Source organism: Procambarus clarkii, chromosome 31 (assembly GCF_040958095.1).
Source record: "Procambarus clarkii isolate CNS0578487 chromosome 31, FALCON_Pclarkii_2.0, whole genome shotgun sequence".
Taxonomy (NCBI): Eukaryota; Metazoa; Arthropoda; class Malacostraca; order Decapoda; family Cambaridae; genus Procambarus; species Procambarus clarkii.
Window position 1 is genome coordinate 17,981,981 of NC_091180.1, and position 25,155 is coordinate 18,007,135.

The following is a 25,155-nucleotide window of genomic DNA, read 5'->3' on the forward strand; positions in this document are numbered from 1 at the left end:
TTAGTGGGAGTGACTCGTCCATATGACACAGTAAGGCCATTGAACAACTGTAAACACCTATTGAAGTCTTAGTTCATGAAAAGATTGTCATGTAAATATTGAAACATTATCACAAAACCTGTTGATGCAAACTTCTTATTGTCTACTCCTTGACAAATATGGATTCTCGCAGGGTTATCTTATCTTGAGGTTATCTTGAGATGATTTCGGGGCTTTAGTGTCCCCGCGGCCCGGTCCTCGACCAGGCCTCCACCCCCAGAAAGCAGCCCGTGACAGCTGACTAACACCCAGGTACCTATTTTACTGCTAGGTAACAGGGGCATAGGGTGAAAGAAACTCTGCCCATTGTTTCTCGCCGGCGTCCGGGATCGAACCCGGGACCACAGGATCACAAGTCCAGCGTGCTGTCCGCTCGGCCGACCGGCTCCCCGGGTGAGGCAGTACAGATTAATTAGACTAGTAATTCCAGTTTTCCAGAGCAGGTGGTTGGCGAACTGGAAAATATATCTTAGTGACATGATATGGTCTATCTTGGCACTGTGCCAAGGTGAGTGCGTCAAGCTTGATGTGTGATGACGTAGGCACTCTTTATAGAGTTCAAGATACGCTTTTGGTAGATAATATTGGACTTGAAATTTTCCAGTTTGTCCAGAGATGCTTTGGGACATCTGGATCTAGTTTGGCGAGAGATGTGTTCTACTTCTTCTAGAGGAAGGTCAGTGAAGCCCTTGGCGTTCCCTGAGGGAAGGTCACTGTCATGTTTGTTGTTTCCCGAGGGAAGGTCAGTGAGGCTCTGTGTGTGACTCCAAGGAAGGTCTGTATAACCCTTCAAGTTACCCTGAGGAAGGTCTGTGTAGTCCCACGGACACACACACACACACAGACCTTCCTTTCTCATCCATAGTATTTGTATATTGTCCAGTCTTTTGTAATCTATGAAGCTACAAAAGTGCTATTTTTTGTTTACATTCCAACCTCACCTAGATCTTATCTTAACCCAGAAAGATCTTATTTCTTGGGTCTTCCTTTTTCTAAGATGCAATCCTCTTCCATTCTTCTTTCCCTCCCTCGCCTACCACAGGGACCTGGGCGCTGCAGTAAGTAGTGATCTACACGTCCCTCAACACCAGATCTAGGGCCGTGAAGCTGAGTGGACAGCGCTTCGGATTCGTAGTCCTGAGGTTCCGGGTTCGATCCCCGGTGGAGACAGAAGCAAATGGGTAGAGTTTCTTTCACCCTGGTGTTCTGTTACCTAGCAGTAAATAGGTACCTGGGAGTTAGACAGCTGCTATGGGCTGCTTCCTGGGGAAGGGGGGGGGTAACAAAAAGGAGGCCTAGTTGAGGACCGGGCCGCGAAGACGCTAAGTCCCGAAATCGTCTCAAGATAAGCACTATAGAGACCTGGACGCTGCAGTAAGTAGTGATCCAGAGACAGATAAGAACCTTCAAAAATCTAATTCGATCTTCATAAAAGAGGATAGAAAAATGCTGATATATTTTTTCACTAGGAAGGAGACCGCAGTGACCCTTGCACTATTATAAGGCACAACTAGTTAGTCCTCATCACCTACACTCCATCATCCTGGACTAAAAACAAGAGCACAAGTTTTTCTAGGTGTGAGTATGCTAGAAATAATTAATAGGGATGTTTTTGGCGTGTTTATTTTCTTGTTTGTCTGTCAAGGTGAGTGCGTCAAGGGTTTAACAAGGTGGTTGAGCAGTTAAAGGAAGACTTCTCTGTGCTATCATGGAGGCGACTTAACACAGGTGACCTTATCAAACCAGGTCGAGTGATTGTTACTTTTGTGTCTTCCTCGACTGTGTCTCCAGACCTTCAAGTTGATCGATCCATTCCTGGGTCAATCCAGGAATCAATCGCAGCAATCTTATCAATGACAGTATCTTATCAAGGGACGGGTGCTATCAATCTTAAGAGATTATTAAAGTTAGGGGTTTATTGTGCACCCTATACTCATCCTGTGAGGTAGTTTATTGTGCACCCTATACTCACCCTGAGGTAGTTTATTGTGCACCCTATACTCACCCTGAGGTAGTTTATTGTGCACCCTATACTCATCCTGTGAGGTAGTTTATTGTGCACCCTATACCCATCCTGTGAGGTAGTTTATTGTGCACCCTATACTCATCCTGAGGTAGTTTATTGTGCACCCTATACCCATCCTGTGAGGTAGTTTATTGTGCACCCTATACTCATCCTGAGGTAGTTTATTGTGCACCCTATACCCATCCTGAGAGGTAGTTTATTGTGCACCCTATACTCATCCTGATAACGATAGCGCAAAACCAAACAAAAATTACAGACGACACAATCTTCCTCAGCGGAGATATTTACTTTAACAACTTCACCTACAGAAATACAGGTGAACAGAAGCATTGGGTGAAGGAAATCGTGCACAACCGTCTTTGCCCCAGCCGCGGGAATTGAACCCCGAGACCATTCAGTTGTGTTCGGGCTTTGCTGACCACTTAATATTTGGGATATAATTGCACAGTGTACAAGAAATATTTAGGTTGTGGTTATATGTACAGTGTGTGGTAGTGAGGTCGGGGGTGTAGTGTACACAGTGAGGTCGAGGGTGTAGTGTACACAGTGAGGTCGGGGGTGTAGTGTACACAGTGAGGTCGGGGGAGTAGTGTACACAGTGAGGTCGGGGGTGTAGTGTACACAGTGAGGTCGAGGGTGTAGTGTACACAGTGAGGTCGGGGGTGTAGTGTACACAGTGAGGTCGGGGTTTAGGGGTTTGTGTATTAACTGTGTATAACACTGTTGTCAATATTTGGTTAGGAGGGAGGGAATTATCAGGGGGAAAGCGCCAAGTTATTACGACTATATAGCACTGGGAAAGGGGGTCAGGATAAGGATTTGGGATGGGACGGTGGGGAAGGAATGGTAACAGTTGTACTGTCGGGGATTGAACGCCTGGGGGAGTTGTCTGCTGGGCCTGGGGATATATAGTATACAAGGGTATACTATATATATACCCTTGTATACTATATATATGGCCTTGTACACCTGCCAGCCATGTCAGGTGTATAATGGGTGGCAACTACTGCCAACCATGTCATGGTTGGACCGATACATTACAGGCAGACTAGTCCTCAAATTGATGAATTAGTTAGAGGCAAAAATGCGGATATATAAGAATCGGAATGAGCAATTCTTGCACATGATGAAGACAACTCTGGATTAGTTAACAATCAAATTGCGGCAAAGTCTTCCTCCAGATACAGTCCAACTGGAGGACGCGAAGCTCACTTCTACATAGATTATCCGGGAGTCAAAATATAAGTACTCTGCAACTTCTGAAAATAACCTTTTTTGTCAACTCAAAAAGTCTGTAGGATCATTTCGACGTCTTGACTAACACGCTCCCTTGGTCCTGAGGATGAACAAGCGCGCACACATACACGTACGCACACATACACGTACGCACACATGCACGTACGCACACATACACGTACGCACACATGCACGTACGCACACATACACGTACGCACACATACACGTACGCACACATACACGTACGCACACATGCACGTACGCACACATACACGTACGCACACATACACGTACGCACACATACACGTACGCACACATACACGTACGCACACATACACGTACGCACACATACACGTACGCACACATACACGTACGCACACATGCACGTACGCACACATACACGTACGCACACATGCACGTACGCACACATACACGTACGCACACATACACGTACGCACACATACACGTACGCACACATGCACGTACGCACACATACACGTACGCACACATACACGTACGCACACATACACGTACGCACACATACACAGGCATACACATACAAATACAGACATACACACACAACCTTGTCCACCACTTACGGGCTATTCATGCCCGTGCCACCTTTTGGGTGGCTTAATCTTCATCAATCAATCAATCACACCCTTGGAGGAACACAAGTCCTGCCGCTGGTGTATAATGGTCCCGTCTCCACCCCTCACTGTCAGCAGGCATTACGCTACTAGCTGTGCCCTCCATCACAGTCTCTTTGATCATAACAATACACAGAAGCAGGTTACTTAAGCGGAGGGCTTTGTTTAAGCGGATGACTCTTTAAGCACAGAACTCAATGTATAAACGAGTGTTAAAAACATTTATTTCAGCACATCGTTGAACAGAGGATTCGTTCAGCGTTGATCTTGAAGTGTTTCTTCCGTCAACGTCTTAACCTTAGGTGCCTCTGTCTATAGGTTCCTTAAGTGCAGGTTCTGCCTCCATGTTGTTGTGTCAGCTTTAGCTACTCAGAACGAAGTGTCCATGTAGCACGGGCTATGGTGATCCCGTACTCTCTACCTCCACCAGTTCACTAAATATACGCTTCTTCCTTCATCAACTTGTCAAATGTTGAATAGCGTGAGTTTGTTAGACTAAATGTTGTTGTTGTTGTTGATTCAGCTACTCGGAACAACTTGCAAGTAGCACGGGCTATGGTGAGCCCCGTAGTAGACTTACCTGGCACAGGAGCGGTATGTTAGAGAGTCTTGCTAGGTTGTGGGCGTTGAGCAGAGAGCGGCGAGGGTCCAAGGCCTACACCCACAAAAGTCCGTCCTGGGAAGGATGTCACACTCGAGGTAACGTCGGTGCTCATCCTGGGGAACGAAGTCCAAGGTAGCTAACAGTGTTGCCAATAGTTTATGTGTCCATCCAAACTGTCGTTGCTTATCTTTCCAGAAGGGTGGCATGCAGGCTGCGAATACAAACAGCCTCGTAGAGCAGGTACTAGCCAGGAGGTAAATCCTAACTTGTGGGAAGTATAGAACTGGTCGACAGGTGACTGAGGACGGCCAGTTGAAGGGTGTAGTGAGGGTGTTGACGTGACAAGGGGGGGTCGTGGCGCCATCATTGATGGGGCCCTTGAACGATGGGTGTGATGGCGGGAACTATTGAGGCTTTGTCTCCATCCTCCACCATCCGGCACTGCCCGCTCCCATCTATTCAAGACGGATCCTCATGACAACGATCTATCCTTGAACTATTCTCTCGTCTATTTCGTTGAAGATTTTTCAGAACAATTACCCCCATATATTTGGTATGCTAAAAAGAAAACGGCGTTAAAAGGTAGACTTGTTTATACAGCATTCAGGGCCCCATAATGTCAAGGACATACGTACATACCACAGCGCTTGGAAATGCGTCTCAAGATGCAATATACTAATTCTCTGAGATGGTCATCTTGAACGAGACACCGGAAATACCGCGGTGATCTGAAGTACAAAAAAGTAACATAATGGCACCAGTTCCACACCATTCTGGCCAAGAGGTCACCACCCCATCCATGAACAAATCCACAAGGGCCGTGACGAGGATTCGAACCTGCGTCCGGGAGCATCCCAGACACTGCCTTAATCCACTCCCTTGTGGATTTGTTCATTTGCTGCATCACGTTAGTGTGATCTCTGTGTGTGACCCCATCCATCTGACTCAGTGACCTGGTCCTGGTGACCTGCGCCCAAATGGTTCTCCTCAATGTTGACCACTCGCCACACACTAGAAGGTGAAGGGACGACGACGGTTCGCTCCGTCCTGGACCATTATAGAGGCGATTGTGCAAAACATCTCAATGTGTTGATTGGCGCTGGTATAGTGGAGAGAATGAATTTAACTCTTGGCACCAACGATTCAAATATTGCTTCTGTGCCGGGTAAGTCCACTACGGGCTCACCATAGCCCGTGCTACTTGCCCCGCTCCTGTGCCAGGTAAGTCCACTACGAGCTCACCATAGCCCGTGCTACTTGCCCCGCTCCTGTGCCAGGTAAGTCCACTACGAGCTCACCATAGCCCGTGCTACTTGCCCCGCTCCTGTGCCAGGTAAGTCCACTACGGGCTCACCATAGCTCGTGCTACTTGTCCCGCTCCTGTTCCAGGTAAGTCCACGACGGGCTCACCATAGCCCGTGCTACTTGCCCCGCTTCTGTACTAGGTAAGTCCACTACGGGCTCGCCATAGCCCGTGCTACTTGGACCGTTTATGTTGCCAGTAGCTGAATCTAGAACAACAACAACATCTCTGATTCATGAAAATCAGTCAATGACCGCCATGTTGGGTGGGGGTGGAGAGAGGGCGGGGGAGGGGTGGAGGGCGCAGGTATATAAGGCGGGGAACTTGGGCGCCAAAGGTCAGTGTGAAGTTAGTCCGAGTGGTGTTCACCAGCGGACTTCAGAGCATCATGGGTACTCAGTGGGTAAGTCGTCTCAGCGGCTACTTACTCATGATGAAGATCGCCGCCTGATGAATAACCCTCTTTATCCACGTGTCCTGATGAGTGTCTTCTTACTTCTTCAAGCAGTAGTGTACTTACACTTAGGAGTAGAATGAGTACACGAGTCGAGCCTGGCCTCGGGCCGCGCCTGGGGAGTAGAAGAACTCCCAGAACCCCATCAACCAGGAGTAGAGTGCGTATCTACAAGCACGAGTAGAGTGCATCCCAGCAAGCAGGAGTAGAGTGCATCCCAGCAAGCGCGAGTAGAGTGCATCCCAGCAAGCAGGAGAAGAGTATTTCCTCTCTGGAACACTGTGTTTGGCCGTCACAGTTCTTCCAGTTGTTTGATCAGTCCAGGACACTGGAATCATTTTTTAGGGTGAGGCCTCGCGGCTGAGTGGATAGCGCTCTGGGGTTGTAGTCTTAAGGGCCCAGATTCGATCCCCGGCAGAGGCAAAACCAAATCAAATAGGCAGAGTTTCTTTCACCCCTGGTGCAGTGTTCATCTAGCAGTAAATAGGTACCTGGGAGTTAGACAGCTGCTACGGGCTGCTTCCTGGCGATGTGTGTGCGTACGCGTGTGTTAGAGAGAAATATATGCAGTAGATATAACAAAGGAAAATAGATTGGTTAGAAAGGCGGGGTCCAAGAGCTAATAGCTTGATTCTGCTGACACAAATAGCAAATACAAATTGGAAATATACATAAATACATACATACAGAGTAATCATAATAAATATATACAAATTCTTCATGTATACTTAATGCCTGGCAGATATTTGCTTCATTACTCAAGTTCATTTGTAAAACATTTGCTGCCACACGACCCTTGACCTCTAACAGCCGTGACTGTGGCAGACGCGTCACAACGTGTTGACTGGCTTAATTCCCCCCCCCCCCCGGTCCCTGTCGCAACGAGGCGATTAATGCGTAACTGTCAACAGATGGTTGAGAGTTGCAGGTTAGGGTTAGGGCGGCCCAAGACGACTGCAGGGGAAGCATTACGTCTGGTTAGATTTGGGTTCGGTTGTAGATAGGGGGGATAGGGAGGGGGGGGGGGTCACGGCCCGATAACAAGAACGGAAAATGTTGCAGTGTGCCTTGCAATGGTGCAATATTGCACACTCCCACACTCTGATATGATAACATGCATCTTGACAAACTTTTCCAACGGCAATTCGAGTATTTTACACACACACACACACACACACACACACACACACACACACACACACACACACACACACACACACACACACACGATGTTCTGGACGATGCTAAAATTATGAGAAGGATTAAAACAGAAGAGGACTGTTTGAGGCTTCAAGAAGACCTAGACAAGCTGAAGGAATGGTCGAACAAATGGTTGTTAGAGTTTAACCCAACCAAATGTAATGTAATGAAGATAGGTGTAGGGAGCAGGAGGCCAGATACAAGGTATCATCTGGGAGAGGAAATTCTTCAGGAGTCAGAGAAGGAAAAAGACTTGGGGGTTGATATCACGCCAGACCTGTCTCCTGCAGCACATATCAAGCGGATAACATCAGCGGCATATGCCAGGCTGGCCAACATACGAACGGCATTCAGAAACTTGTGTAAAGAATCATTCAGAACTTTGTATACCACATATGTCAGGCCAATCCTGGAGTATGCAGCCCCAGCATGGAGTCCATATCTAGTCAAGGATAAGACTAAACTGGAAAAGGTTCAAAGGTTTGCCACCAGACTAGTACCCGAGCTGAGAGGTATGAGCTACGAGGAGAGACTACGGGAATTAAACCTCACTTCGCTGGAAGACAGAAGAGTTAGGGGGGACATGATCACCACATTCAAGATTCTGAAGGGGATTGATAGGGTAGATAAAGACAGTCTATTTAACACAAGGGGAACACGCACAAGGGGACACAGGTGGAAACTGAGTGCCCAAATGAGCCACAGAGATATTAGAAAGAACTTTTTTAGTGTCAGAGTGGTTGACAAATGGAATGCATTAGGGGGTGATGTGGTGGAGGCTCACTCCATACACAGTTTCAAGTGTAGATATGACAGAGCCCGATAGGCTCAGGAATCTGTACACCTGTTGATTGACGGTTGAGAGGCGGGACCAAAGAGCCAGAGCTCAACCCCCGCAAACACAACTAGGTGAGTACAACTAGGTGAGTACACACACACACACACACACACACACACACACACACAGAAGACGAAGAAATATAAAAAAAAATCACTTTCGCAAACAGAGTGGTAGACGATTGGAACAAATTAGGTGAGAAGGTGGTGGAGGCCAAGACCGTCAGTAGTTTCAAAGCGTTATATGACAAAGAGTGTTGGGAAGACGGGACACCACGAGCGTAGCTATCATCCTGTAACTACACTTAGGTAATTACACACACACGTACGTTTGTTCATATTTGACTGAGATTTAGATAATAACTGGTTCTGCCTATTAATTTACTTTCCCCCTCACATTAAATGTCTATAACACATCCCTTCTACTTCCCGCTGCCCCTCCAGCCTTCGTGTCAACACTGCCCTACGGGCTTACTTTACCTTACCTTGAGGCTGGGCTGGAGGATGTTTGGGTATGTTTATGCCCTGGAGGCATGAACATGCCCACTCACTTCCTGGTCTCTGTGACGTGCCCAGCCACACCCAGCCACGTGCTGGGCACCGCAGCCCTTCTCACACGTGTGTGTGTGTGTGTGTGTGTGTGTGTGTGTGTGTGTGTGTGTGTGTGTGTGTGTGTGTGTGTGTGTGTGTGTGTGTGTGTGTGTGTGTTTTCTGGCTCTGTGGCCAGCTGGATCATGTCTTGGAGACACAGAGACCAATATCCCAAGTTATTATCTATAATATCTACAAGAAGGACAGAGAATGTGTTACACAGAGGAGAACGGAAAGGACCTATCAGAAGAGAACGCCAAGCCATTACGACTATATACCTCTTGGAAAAGATTTGGTATGGTACAGGGGGGAGGGAAGAGGGGGGTGGGGGGGGAGGAATGGTGCCCCAACCACTTGGACAGTCGGGGATTGAACACCGACCTGCATGAAGCGAGGCCGTCGCTCTACCGTCCAGCCCAAGTGGTTGGGTATAATACACAGAAGAGGCCAGCAATTGACAAGTTAAAAACATACAAAACATAAGGTAAAATAATAAAATATACCGTATACAGAGTTACGAATAAAAATAAAGCGATTAACGATACAAATAATGCACTTAAAAACGAGCTTAAAGACAAAAATTAAAATTAAATATAAGTTCATCTATTAATCACAGGACGAACGCGATCGTTGATAATTTTTAACTATAAAACTGGGGCCAGATTCACGAAGCAGTTACGCAAGTACTTACGAACGTGTACACCTTTCCTTAATCTTTGACGGCTTTGGCTACATTTATTAAACAGTTTACAAGCATGAAAACTTCCCAATCAACTGTTGTTATTGTTATAAACAGCCCAATCGGGCTGTTTATAACAATAACAGGTGCTTCGGAGCTCATTAACTGTTTAATAATTGTAAACAATGCCGCCAAAGATTGAGACAAGATGTACAAGTTCGTAAGTGCTTGCGTAACTGCTTCGTGAATCTGGCCCCTGGTCTATGGTACCGTACATCACGTGACCTTGACACCCGGGCCCCTCCTGGCGGCCCATTGGCCAGTCAGACGCCCCTCCTGGCGGCCCATTGGTCAGTCAGACGCCCCTCCTGGAGGCTCATTGGTCAGCCAGACGCCCCTCCTGGCGGCCCATTGGCCAGTCAGACGCCCCTCCTGGCGGCCCATTGGTCAGTCAGACGCCCCTCCTGGCGGCCCATTGGTCAGTCAGACGCCCCTCCTGGAGGCTCATTGGTCAGCCAGACGCCCCTCCTGGCGGCCCATTGGTCAGTCAGAAGTCTTGACAGCTTGCCGACGGATTGACTATTTGGTCTTTAAATATCGTGTCTTGAAAGGTTATGCCCTATTGGTCGGTTGTTTTTTCCTTGAAGTAAAATGCTTAATGATTGGCTATTCAGGTCAGATTGATAATGTCGAATTCCGGCGTTACTTATTGGTCAGTTTCATTGTTTCGTTGTCACAACGGATAGGTCAGGGCGTTGATGCTAACTAACGACTCGCTTAACGTCTTCATTACTCTAAACTTGCTCAATAACGCAGAACGGAACAAATCCACAAGGATCCTCGCGGACGTAAGTTCGAACCCTCGTCACGGCCCTTGTGGATTTGTTCATTTGATGCATCACGCTATTGTGGTTTCTGTGTGTAACGCAGAACGGCTTCAGAATAGTGGTGTGTGTGTAGTGACGGAACACTTTTCAAGTATATAACTGTCCTTTTGATCATATTTGTTCATAGTAGTCACCCGTGGAAGGTAAACAATTATCTTTTAGTTACCCTTTAAATATTTAATTAAAAGTACCGTTTTTTGTTCATTCAGTTTAGCATTTGTTTTATTGCCATTTAATTTTGTGTAAATATTGGAAGATTCAGTTCATGAGTCGTTTTATTGACTTATTTGTGTAGGGAACTTTATTATTTTAATTAAAGGGGATTAAATTTAATGTTATATAAATCATTTAATTAAAGTTATCGGTTAGAGAATATATTAAATTACAAAATAGAGTAATAAATTTGCCAAATACTTAAAAATAACGCTAAGTTCTTTTTCACGTCTATAATAAAGATACATAAGATCACTTAAGATATTTTGTACCTCTTACGTCCATGGCGGCTGTGTTGGCATTTATTAAACAGTTTACGAGGTCGTAGCAAACCTAGGGGCTAAGAACGACCTCGTAGCTCTTACCAGATCATGAATTGCTGCTTAAATACGAACTAAGCCGCCACGACCGTCACGAAGAACGTATCTTTGATTGATTGATTGATTGATGAAGATTAAGCCACCCAAAAGGTGGCACGGGCATGAATAACCCGTAAAATGTATCCTTGAAGTGGATATTAATTTACCTTGATGGAACGTTGTCCAGAGACATAACTAAGGAACATTATACAGGAGCACTGTACTTACATAGTATCCGTTCATCATATACATTGTAAGCACCTCATTATATCGCTTACAGTTTCCTAGTATTGGGTTTCCCCTAACAAAGAGAAATGTTATAAAAAAACGAACTTGAATTTAAAGCACATCAAAACAAAAACAAGTCCACTTCGGGATCACCATAGCCGGTGCTGCTTGGAACTTTTTGTTCCGAGTGGCTGAATCTAGAATAACACCAACCACGACAAAACACGGCCGTAGACGGAGGTGTGGTGACTTTAAATGTCAAAGAATGGTGCCTAGAGAGAAGAGTGAGAGACAGAGCAGCATAAAGGTAGTAGTACATGGTGTTGAAAAACTGGCGCTGGCTCACCTTAACCCAGGCCTCTACCTGTGTGGCAAGGTCTCCAAGACAGGTGTGTAAACACCTGTTACACACCTGCAGGTGTTAGTGTCCGAGCCAGGTATGTAAACACCTGTCACACACGCTACCCCACACCTCCCCAAAATGAGGTTACATACTGTATTTGTTAATTTATTTTTCCTCGTAATTATTTATTTTATTAATTTTATTTGATTTGTAAATTATTTTTGTTTGTATAAGTGAATAGTGTTTTGATATATAACTAATTATATTAATAAAGACAGGGTATATTCAAGATACACTATTATAGAGTATACCAGGATCAACAATATGTTTTTACACTAAAGGTATGACTAATATAATGTCGCTCTTCCGCGTTAGAATATGAGATGCATACTGGGGATATTTTCCTAGCTCGTACGCCTGCATTCACTAAATCACTCTTAGATAAAAACCTGTCTTACGCAGGCGCTTGAGACATTCCCAGGATGCTGTCCGCCTGATCCCATCTTAACTGGCAATTGTTGATGATCTCAGTGATGCAGAGAAGTCAATACAAGGGTGAAATTCAAACCTTGAATTGTTGTGAAATTCTTGTGTGTTCTGAGGGGTTTTCATCGCACTTTTTCTGGGCCTTTTAATAGTTAGATTCCTTCTTTATTATTCTTTAAATTTCTTGGTTTTTCTTATTTCTTCTGTTTTTCTTCTTAATAATACAATATTATCTTTCATCTTCCATTCTTCCTCTGCATTCTTCCGTCCCTTCAAGTCCCGACCCGGGCAACCTTGTTGGTTTCCTGTCACTGTCCCTCATCCCCCTTCCTTCTCCCCCCCTTTCCACCCCCCCATCCCACTTCCCCATCACCTGAGGCACCGCCCGTCATCATTCAGTCATGGACGCCAACATTTAACCTATCCCTCCCCATCGCCTCTACCCCCTACCCCCCCCCCCCCCCCCCCCACAAGAAAAAGCCTGTACTGTAGGTCAGTCGACACGAAGCAGCTACGGGCATATACACAAACACACGCACAGACCGGCGTGTTTTAGTTCGTCAAGGACTGCCAGGGTTCCAAACACCTGTTTGGGCGCCGATGTTCTCCTCCCCCGGGATAATATTGGCCGCTCTTTGTTCATCACTTGTTTTTGTCCGTTGTGTTCAACGGACAAAATAAGGACTATGAAAAGTGGCCGTTAACATCCATGTTTTCTATGCGTTGGCGGGAGGGTTAACTTCGCGCGTTTTAGAAGCGTTATTTTGTCTCGGCTTTATCGGGTTCCTCATGCCGTTTATTTGCTTATTTTTTAGACACTTTTATCAACATTATTATTTATTTATTTATATATACAAGAGTTCTTACGTTCTTGTACAGCCACCAGCGCGCGTAGCGTTCAGGGCAGGTCCTTAATTCTAATTTTCCCTGGAATACGACCCGCCAAATCGTTTAACAACCAGGTAGCCTATTCACTGCTGGGAGAACAGACAGGGGAGGGAGAAATTGAGTCTATATATAATTATATAAATCGTATAGGGTGCAGTGACGAGGCAAATGTGGGGACAGTGGCGCTGTCACTCCCCTGAGGCGCCGTGGTAACTAACTGGGATTATCACCCTACGGAACTCCACGCCGTGGCCTTATAATGACCGTACCCGGAGCCCCGGGCCACGCTGGTTGATCTTCCAGATATGAGTTGGAAACGATGCAACATTAATAAGATATCGGCCTTGAGGGGCACGTCCTTCCAGAGGGTACTAGAGCGCCTGCGCACAAGACAAAGGCGGGGTAATTAGATTATTTATCCCCACTCCTCTTATGGACGTCTCTAATTTGATTAGAATTAAAAACAATTATTTATCACCCTCACTTCCCGTCCACTGTGGCACAGCGACTTGGCTCTTGCTGCGTGGTGGACCTTCCCTTCTTGCTGTGTGGTGGACCTTCCCTTCTTGCTGTGTGGTGGACCTTCCCTTCTTGCTGTGTGGTGGACCTTCCCTTCTTGCTGTGTGGTGGACCTTCCCTTCTTGCTGTGTGGTGGACCTTCCCTTCTTGCTGTGTGGTGGACCTTCCCTTCTTGCTGTGTGGTGGACCTTCCCTTCTTGCTGCGTGGTGGACCTTCCCTTCCTCCTCGTAACCCAACTCTGCCGTCATTGTTGACCACACCACACACTAGAAAGTGAAGGGACGACGACGTTTCGGTCCGTCCTGGGCCGTTCTCGAGTCGATTGTGAGATTGGTCCAGGACGGACCGAAACGTCGTCGTCCCCAACATATTGCAGCCACGTCATTGTGACTCCTCGTCCGCCCTCATTACAAACACACAGCCTGTGTGGTTGGCTTGTTTGTCGCCATCGCAATATGTAATTGAGCAATGCACTTTTAAGTGGCTGGTATAGCAGTGGTGACGGCTGCAAGGTCGTGAAAATCCTATAAATGGTAATTTGAGTTTAATTGCCGCTTCCTCTATTAACTTGTCAAATTACTTTTGACAATTTTAATTTCCTGAGATAATCTGCAGCTGCTCCCGACCTTAATAGCCCCATCAACCCATTTATTGTGGTCCACTCACCCCATCAACCTCCCCCCCCCCACCCCACCCCATCACCCGTCCTCTCAAAGAACACGTCAAACCAACCTTACAAATGCAACCTGTTTTGAAATTCTGCTACAAACAAAAAATATCGACGTTTCCTATGCATGGGTTAGGACGTTGTAATTTGGTCGTTGTGGCCAATGAGGAGACCTGGGTGAATACAGGCCTCCACCCACACCCTGAACACGCCTCACTGACTTCATCTGGATCGCCACAACCCATCAAATCTCAAGCTTCCACTTCCAGTCTTAATGAACCTTTCTTGTCTCCGTATAATGATTCCCAACAGCACAAGGATGTGTATTAACTCTCATATCTTGTATCGGATCATTTGTGTTTAGCTGTTCATGTGGCGTGAAGGCATTAAGCGTTCACGAGAGATGGGGATGCTGGCTCATGAATGAGATTAATCAGCATCCACTCATAAAAGCTGGGGAAAAGGGATGCCAGATCAGGGTTCAAGATACCAGCGCCCTCAGCCTCCCTGATCTCATAACAAATCCCCATCACAAGCAGATCTATATCACCATTAAAAACACAGCGACACACATATCCTCCAGTGTAAACAGTCCACAATGAGGTTTACATAAAGGTACACACCAAGGGGTATACCCATGAAGGTACGCATATTATCGGTCCGTAGTGTTCATGTCATCACAAGGCTCCAGGAGGCTACGAAGGTCACTGACAAGGCGTGGACACAATCTGGGTTGTGGCGGGGTGTTGTCCCGGCGGGGGTGGAGGCCGCGGGATACACCGAGAGTGAGAGTGAATGCTGTGTCGGGCACCGCAAAAAAGAGGCAAAAACTAACCGGCAAGGTCTTTGGGGGCTCCTGGTAGGGGGGGAGGGAGGGGGGGAGGGAGGGGGGGGATAGGTGGGGATATACGCTCTCTGACGGGCGTGGTTAGGCGTATTTAAGGAGTACTGGGACGGAGGGATATTCGACCTTCACTTCGTTTGTAGGTGGACTTGGGCCAGTCATTATATTCTCTATATGTCTGTCTCTACCTCTCTATATCTCTTTCTATCGCCTTGCATCCCTCCATCTCTTATCTCTCGGTATCTTTCTATCTCTTCCTCCATCTAACATATTTGTGTGCACACACACAGCAGCACTTAGGTGAACGTAACGTAGTGGACATAACACCCCGTAACACGGGGTGGATTAACACCCCACCCGTAACACCCCGTAACACCCCAGAGTGGACGTAACACCTAATCTATCTCCTGAGGCACATATAAATAGGATAACGACAGCAGCGTACTCTACACTGGCAAAAGTTAGAACATCATTCAGAAACGTAAGTAAGGAGGCATTTAGGGCGCTTTACACTGCCTACGTGAAGCCAGTCTTAGAGTATGCCGCACTATCATGGAGTCCCCATCTGAAGAAGCATATAATGAAACTGGAAAAGGTTCAGAGGTTTGCAACGAGACTCGTCCCAAAGTTACGAGTGATGGGGTATGAGGAGCGCCTGAGGAAACTGTGCCTTACGACACTAGAAAGAAGGGAGAGGGGGGACATGATAGGAACGTATAAGATACTCAGAGGGATTGACAGATTGGACATAGACGAAATGTTCACACGGAATAGTAACAGAACGAGGGGACATGGATGGAAGCTGGAAACTCAGATGAGTCACAGAGATGTTAGGAAGTTTTCTTTTAGCGTGAGAGTAGTGGGAAAATGGAATGCACTTGGGGAACAGGTTGTGGAAGCAAACTCTATTCATAATTTTAAAACTAGATATGATAGGGAAATGGGACAGGAGTCATTGCTGTAAACAACCGATGGCTAGAAAGGCGGGATCCAAGAGTCAATGCTCGATCCTGCAAGCACAAATAAGTGAGTACACATGTAACTATATTTCTGTGCACACACACACACACACACGCAATTATATGTGAAATGAGTACGAAGGGGAGGGGTGGGGTATCTGGGCATGGGGAGGGGTGGGGGAAGCTGAAGGTCGCATGTAAAGAAGAAAGGGAGGTAAGGATTGGCGGGGGTAACGGGATCACAGTAACAGTGACGACCCACTTCAATTGCTCCTGCCTGGGGAGCACTCTCGGCTCTCTATCCTGCCTGGGGAGCACTCTCGGCTCTCTATCCTGCCTGGGGAGCACTCTCGGCTCTCTATCCTGCCTGGGGAGCACTCTCGGCTCTCTATCCTGCCTGGGGAGCACTCTCGGCTCTCTATCCTGCCTGGGGAGCACTCTCGGCTCTCTATCCTGCCTGGGGAGCACTCTCGGCTCTCTATCCTGCCTGGGGAGCACTCTCGGCTCTCTATCCTGCCTGGGGAGCACTCTCGGCTCTCTATCCTGCCTGGGGAGCACTCTCGGCTCTCTATCCCACAGGTAGTTCATGCTGCACCACACATGAACGTGGATTGTCGTCAACAACAGCAAATTGATGAGGTTTTTGTAGTTTTTGAAAATTCCTCTATTCAGTAAACCTATTTACTGAACAGCGGCATCGGGTGTTAGAAAATGTATCACAGAAAATGACCTGCCGTGGCCATTTTGGGGGATACTACGATACCTTTTGGTAGCGAACGGATTGTGGGTACAGGATCTGTGCGCACTGGATTCTTGATGAGTGACACTTAGCTTGTACCCTCATTTAAGAGTAAGAGTTCTTACTCTAAATCAACCGTCTCTGTCTATCTCTGTCTCTCTCTCTCTCGTGAAGTCACTTGCGTTCATCGATTTTTTTCTTCAGCCAAGAGTTAATTATTACACCACACTTGAAGGCCAACTTAAGTTCGCACGCAAGGCGCTGTGGGAAAATCGACGTCGTTTGTATAGACGCCGCGACGTATACGTCTCGACTGTCTCGCAACGTAAGAAACGTCAACGGTAACTTTAATGCCGTTAATGGAACGTGAATACTGGTGTTAAGGGAGGTGGCAGATGACGTCGTCAAACGGAGGGCGAGGATGACCCTATGATGGATGACCCCCTGATGGATGACCCCCTGATGGATGACCCTCTGATGGATGACCCCCTGATGGGTGACCCTATGATGGATGACCCCCTGATGGATGACCCCCTGATGGATGACCCCCTGATGGATGACCCCCCTGATGGATGACCCCCTGATGGATGACCCCCTGATGGATGACCCCCCTGATGGATGACCCCCTGATGGATGACCCCCCTGATGGATGACCCCCTGATGGGTGACTCCGTGGTCTCTACCACAAGTTATCCTGCTGCATTATTTTCTGCTTTGCAGACCTGATGCCATACAAATTAGTAATTACCAGGGACAGGTGGAGAGGCCTTATACTAGGGACAACTGTAATACCAGGGACAGGTGGAGAGGCCTTATACTAGGGACAACTGTAATACCAGGGACAGGTGGAGAGGCCTTATACTAGGGACAACTGTAATACCAGGGACAGGTGGAGAGGCCTTATACTAGGGACAACTGTAATACCAGGGACAGGTGGAGAGGCCTTATACTAGGGACAACTGTAATACCAGGGGGACACGCTGTTAGACAATTTGTGTGCAATCTGAAATACAAGAGCGAACAACTTGCGAACAGTTTGTAGGGAGGCAGACCCTCAGGGCCTCAAAACAAGTCGATACCTGGTAAGGCGGGGCTCGGGAGATACCGCTCGACCCTCCATGAACATTTAGGAGCGTTCATGATAGTCTGAATAGCTCGGGGCATGAGGAGGGCCTTGGTGGGTAATGCCCGGGGCATGGCTCGAACCCTGACCTCTTCGATCAGACATGAGAAATGTTTGTAGATTATGGTCACGAATGGAACGAAACAGTGATCTTCCCAGCATGGTAAGATTACTGGGAGGTTTTGGGCTTGTTGCTGGAAGATTCAGGGCTTGTTGCTGGAAGATTTAGGGCCTGTTGCTGGAAGATTTCGGGCATGGTACTGGAAGATTTCGGACTTGGTACTGGAAGATTTCGGATTTGGTACTGGAAGATTTCGGGCGTGGTGCTGGAAGATTTCAGGCTTGGTGCTGGAAGATTTCGGGCTTGGTACTGGAAGATTTCGGGCTTGGTACTGGAAGATTTTGGGCTTGTTGCTGGAAGATTTACTTGACATATGAGCTTTGCCTGAGAATAGGTTAAATAATACAGGTGTACTTAAGGATCTACAAGTGGTCCAAGCCTGCAGTGTAGAACCCTGTGTTGCTGGTTCTGTCAGATAAGGCCAGGGGTTAAAGGTTCAAAAACGCGAACCTGTTTAGTCATCGGTCAGTTGCTGCTCCGACATTTATCTGCGTAAATATCCGCTTTTTTCATAAATGGAAAAAGTTTCACTCTTATTAGAATATTAGGAACAATTTGCTTGCCTTGCTGTGTTCGGTAATGAGTCGGCAACTTTGGTAAGGTCATGTACTGTATCTGCTTGCGCGCGCGCGCACGCCTGTGTACTCACCTAGTTGTACTTGCGGGAGTTGAGCTCTGCTCTTTCGGCCCGCCTCTCAATTGTCAATCAACTGTTACTAACTACTAACAACCTTTTTTAACACACACACCGTCCCCAGGAAGTAGCCCGTAACAGCTGTCTAACTCCCAGGTACCTATTTACTGCTAGGTAACAGGAGCATCAGGGTGAAAGAAACTCTGCCCATTTTGTTTCTCGCCGGCGCCGGGAATCGAACCCCAGTCCAACAGGATTACGAGTCAAGCGTGCTGTCCACTCAGCCAGCAGGGTACTCACCTAGTTGTGTTTGCGGGGGTTGAACTCTGGCTCTTTGGTCCCGCCTCTCAACCGTCAATCAACTGGTGTACAGGTTCTTGGCATATTTAGCGCCTTTAGCCTCACTTCGTAACTCTTTGTTTTCCATTTTCAGAAGCCATTTTGTAGCATGCCTTTGCCTCTTTTCCAGTTGATTGATGTGCTTCTTGATGTGCACGTGTGCGCCTCCGAGCTGTGCACATCACCTTTAAATGAAGCCTTGTATTCAGTTGCTCACTTGGACTCTTCACATGCGGGAAGACTTGGGGTTCACACCCGAGACAGGTTGGGACGTATAGGCACTTCATTTACTATGTTCACCTAAAAGTAATTAGAGGACCTTGCTGTAAACAGATTATCGGATCATGTTCTAGTGAAAACCTGGTGTTGAATAACCAAACCGGTTCCAGCACCTGGCGCCAGGGATAAACACCTGGGGCCAGATTCACGAAAGCACTTACCCAAGCACTTACGAACCTGTTCATCTTTTCTCAATCTTTGGCGGCTTTGTTTACAGTTATTAAACAGTTAATGAGCTCCGAAGCACCAGGAGGCTGTTTATAACAATAACAACAGTTGATTGGCAAGTTTTCATGCTTGTAAACTGTTTAATAAATGTAACCAAAGCCGTCGAAGATCGAGGAAAGATGTACACGTTCGTAAGTGCTTGCGTAACTGCTTCGTGAATCTGGCCCCGGGTCACCAAGTGTATCAAATAACACCTCCATGTGACAGAGAAATAATATCCCCCAAACTACTGTTTCTCTGTCTCGTTCTTAGCTCCTCGTCAGCTTTACAACCATCTTCCACATTCGGTAATAGTTTAAAAGTGGTATTAGCCTGATTTTCACTGCAACTCTCGTCTTTTACAGGTAATACGAAGTTTTTATAACTAGTTATTATAACTTTTCTCATTACTAAAGGTTTCTGAGATTTGAAAACACGTCAAAATTAAGACGAAGATTGACAGCGTTGCTCGTCTGATCGTTCGTGTACTTTTTTTTTTTTAATTAAGAATGTTTACTTTTGTTTGCTGCAGATAATTAGAATTTGGTACTTAAGAAATCCTAATATTGTGTTATTCAGACATCTTAACTCATCAACATTTGCCGACACGCCCCCCCTGTACCTTGCACCCACCCCCTGTACCTTGCACACCCCCTGTACCTTGCACACACCGTTGTACCTTGCACCCCCCTGTACCTTGTACCACCCCCCTTGTACCTTGTACCACCCCCTTGTACTTTGCACACACCCCCTCTGTACCTTGTACCACCCCCCTGTACCTTGCACCCCCCCCCCCTGTACCTTGTACCACCCCTCTGTACCTTGCACACACCCCTCCCCCTGTACCTTGCACCCCCCCACTGTACCTTGTTAAAGGCTAATACGTCACCTTTGTGTCGCAGGTGGTGTTGGTTGTGGCAGTCGCGGCGTGCATAGTGTTCACCCCCGAGGCTCGGCCAGCCCAAGAGTCTCCTCTCTCAGCAAGACCAGCCAAAAGCACCGTGAGGCTGCAGAGTCTTCCCCAGAAGACCCAGAAGGACCTCAACAGAATATGGAACACCCAAATTGACAAACAACGCAGCCGGGCCAAGACCCAAGACGCCAATGTTCAGTTCCTGGAGCGTCCTGGAGACGGCCGCTACGTCTACGGCTACGACCTCTCCGCCGAAGGCCGGTCTCATATGGAAGCCTCCGATGGGAAGGGCCAAACCGTCGGCAAATATTCCTACACGGACGCCAGCGGGAAGGACGTCCAAGTCCACTACGTCTCCGGCGCCGATGGCTTCAGGGTCATTAGCAACAATCTTCCCGAAGACACCGAAGAGGTGAAGAAAGCCAAGGAAGCATTTCTGAATTTCTACGAAAAGAGGAAAGCCATGCATTCCCTGGCAGCAGAAGGCGATGCCGCTGCTCAAGTTGCTGCTGCTGGCACTACTACTGCTGCTGTTGCTGGCACTGCTGCTGCTGCTGGTGGTGGTGGAGCTGCAGCTGCCCAGGGTGTGCCCGCCACGGCCCGCGGTGATAATGCTGAAGGACACGGTGAAGGTGAGGAGGGAGGGGAGGAAGAGGGAGGTGAAGAGGAGGAGGGAGGAGAGGAAGAGGAGGGAGGAGAGGAAGAGGAGGGAGGAGAGGAAGAAGAGGGAGGAGAGGAAGAGGGAGGAGAGGAAGAGGAAGGAGGAGAGGAAGAGGAGGGAGGAGAGGAAGAGGAGGGAGGAGAGGAAGAGGGAGGAGAAGAGGAGGAGGGAGGAGAGGAAGAGGAGGGAGGTGAAGAAGAGGAAGAGGGAGGCGAGGAGGAAGAAGAGGGAGGCGAAGAAGAGGAAGAGGAGGGAGGTGAGGAGGAAGAAGAGGAGGAAGGCGAGGAAGAAGAAGAAGAGGAAGAAGAGGAGGAAGAGGAGGACGAAGAGGAGGAGGAAGAGGAGGAAGAAGAGGAGGAGGAAGAGGAGGAAGAGGAGGAAGAGGAAGAAGAGGAGGAGGATGAAGAAGAGGGCTCAGAGGAGGAAGAGGAAGAAGAGGAGGAAGAGGAAGAAGAGGAGGGCTCAGAGGAGGAAGAGGAAGAGGAAAGTTCAGAGGAGGACTCTGAGGAAGACAGCTCATCTGAAGAAGGTGCCGACAGCAGTGAAGAGGGTGAAGACAGTGACGAAGACGAAGAAGAATCCGACGAAGATGACGAAGAAAGCTCCTCTTCGTCGTCTTCGGAGGAAAGTGACGAGGGAAGCTCTGACGAATATGACGAGAACTTGAGCGAGGAGGCGCTGCTCTCCAAGTTCAACAATGACTTCGGACGCAGACTCTACAAGACCTCCATTAAACATTCAGGAACGTCCGCCACGAATGCCATAACCTCTTAGGCCTGACCCAACGGTAGACGCCTCTCTCGAGCTGATAGTTGTAAATACAATATAAGAAATGAGTTTCACAAAAACCAATTCGGACACCTGTAAATCCATGCGCTGAAAGCAGTTATATGTCACAGGAACTGGCATCAAGTCTGGGATCCAGGTCAGGTTGGGTTCTTGGAACGTCAGTCACACGCTGTGAATACCTGATTTACCTGAATGATAGTGCTGTGGTGATCTGTGTGCGTGTGTACAGGTATACATGTGTACAGCGTGACGTTGTGTGTGTGTGTGTACATGTGTGTGTATAGCGTGTGTGTCTGTGCTAGCGGGCTAAGCACACTTAATGCATCTTCATCTTCTTGTTTATAGAGATATTTATATATTAGAGAAGACTTTTCTTGACACTATTGAGAAAAACACCCTTTACAGATCCATTTAGTATGCTTACCTTGCCAGTATTCACATGATTCCACTTCTTTGAGTTAGATCAAATTTGATTTGCCGAGGTGATACACTAAGCAATCGACAGCAGTCTTTTATTACTCTTTCTGCGTAAATGTATAATTATCGTTGATGGATTAAAATCCAGACAAACGTTATGCAAGACTGTGGTCGATTACTATTGCTTCCTATAGTGTTTTGTGTACGGTACAGTTCTACAAACTTATATTAGTGTACCTCGACAAATTTTCCGTTTTCTCTAACACAATGTGCCTTAGGTTTTCTTTCATTTAACCCCCAACTTATATTTTTCTGGAATATAAGCAAATACAAGGAAGTGTGTAGTTATGTATTGACTGCCGGTTTGTCTTCAGCTACTCACCGCTTTTGTTTCAGTAACCGAGTAACTGTGGAGAAACTAATAGTAATGATCTGGACTGACTTGAGATATGAGAAGGTTTAGTTATGGGAGTGTGTGGTAGTCTGCTCAAGCAAGCTGTTGGTTGCTGGAACCTCCATTCCACAGCTCTGAAGTGCCCTATTTTATCTTGAATATAATTATAAAATTGCAAATGTTTATTGATTACCCTTCTTGTTATTGAGTGCGAAATATTCCTCGATATAAAAGTGCAACTATAGTTCTGCAGCAATAGGTGACGCCAACAACGCGAGCCTAATATCTTACAACCGACTTAATACATTTGTAAGAAGTTAAAGCCCTGCTCCTGTGCCAGGTAAGTCCATCGCGGGCTCACCATAGCCCGTGCTACTTGGCACTTTAAGTTCCCAGTAGCTGAATCTTAAACAACTTAACACTAGTCCGGGCATGACGCAGCATTGCGTCATCCGCTTACTGTCGGTAATCTCGGGGATGACGCAATGCTGCGTCGTCCACTAAAATAATTGCCAAAAATCAGGTTTTTATCCGATTTTTTGGGGGACTGTTTGGTTTGGTTTGGACGGTAAGCGAGCCTCGTCAACAGATTTTTCGCAGTGACCGATCAACTTTGTGACTACAACTACCTTCATCTCCAGAATGGTCAAGATGAATTACTCTGGCGGCAAGAGTGAGGTTGTCGGTCGCCAACACGTATGAACTTCATTAACTGTCAACGTAAAATAAGTACAGAACAGCCAGGACCAATGAACGACAATTTAATTAAGTCGCAATGACCTAATATGTTTAGGAGAAAATCATTGAACCAGGACGTTGGTTTGATCAACGTATTGTTCCAGTCATTGTCTTAGTGTAAGACACTAAACAAAACAATGCAATGAAAAAAAAATCTTTCAAAAAGAACAAATAAATATGTTGTGTTGGGTGGGCTTCCGGCTGGCGGTGTGTGCCAACCTCACTACACACAATCCCAAAATTAATGACAAAGCAATTTACAATCTCTTACTAATTATGACGCTTTTCGCTCGTATGAACACTCAATCTGAAAATAGGACGTAATTCAAAATACAATAAGCTCACGAAAGTGACGGACCGTCTCGTGTTGTGTTTTGGGTCCTATGATAGGCTGTTAGGTTAGGAGAGGAAACGTTCAATTAACTGTTTTCATGACATCTTGAAACCTTAGGAGAACTTCCTACCCTCCTAACCTACCTGAGGTGGTGTTTTGCTGCTGTTCCAAAACTTGATGTTTTGGAAAAAAAAATCTAAAATTTATTTTCAATTATTTTTCTTTTTCAAATTACGGCCAGGTTGTATTAGATAATTACAAACGTTGCTTGCAGTTGTTGCGAATCTCAGTGACTACGATACAGATATTATATGCACCAATACATTCAAAATTCAAATTCAAATTTTTATTCTGGTAAAAGTACATGCATAGAAGATGAGTTATAAACATAATGTTGAATTTCTAGATAGAGTTAGAACATACAATACCTAAACCCATTAATACCCATAGCGTCTCGGGCAAAATTCGAACATACGGCTACTACAAAAATTAACCAAGAATAAAGAATATTTTAACCAAGAATTAAAAGAATAATAAAAAAATCTGAATTTTACAGTTATAATATTACAAACTGTCACCCAAAAAGAATAATACTTGGTGGTGGAAGGTACACAAATGAACTCTAGCTCCCAAAAGGTTCACATTTTGTACCATTAGTTTGGTGAGAGCAGAAGACAACCAAACCTAAACTGCCCTATAGGCCCTACTGCAGTGCTAAATAGGCCTAAGACCGTTTATTTAGGCCTATGTTAGATCTGACAGCTCCTGATCAACTTCTTTAATTGCGAGGTATTTAGACAATTCCATGGTACAAAACGTACTTTTTCGGGAATACAACATATCATTTGTGTTCATTCGACCAATAGTTTGCCCTAAGTACTAACATTTTATTCTAATGACAGTTAAATTTCCTTCACTGCAACGTGTATAAGAGAATATTCAACACAACTGCAGTATAGGCCTATGTGAGTCAGGGTTACTCGGGTAGGCGCCCCTCCCCCCCTACAGCACAGAAGACTTACCTCTTCCATCAATCTGTTTTCATACCAGTTTCCCACACGAACGCACGAGTGATACGCATTTCTAGCCATTTACCGATGCGTTACAATGTTAGGCGTGAACACGAGGCAGACACACACTACTGCTACTCGGCGTCACTCTGTTTACTGCCGTTGCTATGGCAACCTTCACCTATGAAAAGCTCAACAGACAAAATTTTTATTATTTACTGACGATGTGAGATAAAAATATATAATAAATGGTTTTTTATAATGTGGTATAAAATTTTTTTTATGCAAGTGGGACCAAGAATAGACAAGTTTTAATCTAATTAATTTAATCTAATTTTTCTTAGCCGGGTAATGAAAGCTTAATTGCCCTTTCCACCCGCCAACCACCAAGAAACTACGTCTGAACGAGTTGTAACACGTCATGAACAAGATGTAACAACTTTG

The 25,155-nt window shown here is 46.3% G+C and overlaps 2 protein-coding genes across 2 annotated transcripts in view; one reads left to right on the forward strand and one right to left on the reverse strand.

Moving 5' to 3' along the window:
• LOC123758680 (cilia- and flagella-associated protein 161) overlaps nt 1–25,155 on the reverse strand; it is a 67,313-nt gene extending 42,158 nt beyond the window's left edge. Inside the window, exon 1 of the mRNA XM_045743218.2 lies at nt 24,724–25,155. Within this exon, the coding sequence (XP_045599174.2) occupies nt 24,724–24,792 (69 nt within the window). The 5' untranslated portion in view covers nt 24,793–25,155. The remainder of the gene's footprint in view (nt 1–24,723) is intronic.
• LOC138370308 (sodium/potassium/calcium exchanger 1-like) lies at nt 6,204–22,808 on the forward strand. The gene is made up of 2 exons (XM_069334421.1): nt 6,204–6,261; nt 20,358–22,808. The coding sequence occupies exons 1-2, from the start codon at nt 6,247–6,249 to the stop codon at nt 21,801–21,803; spliced, it is 1,461 nt and encodes a 486-aa protein (XP_069190522.1). The 5' UTR covers nt 6,204–6,246; the 3' UTR covers nt 21,804–22,808.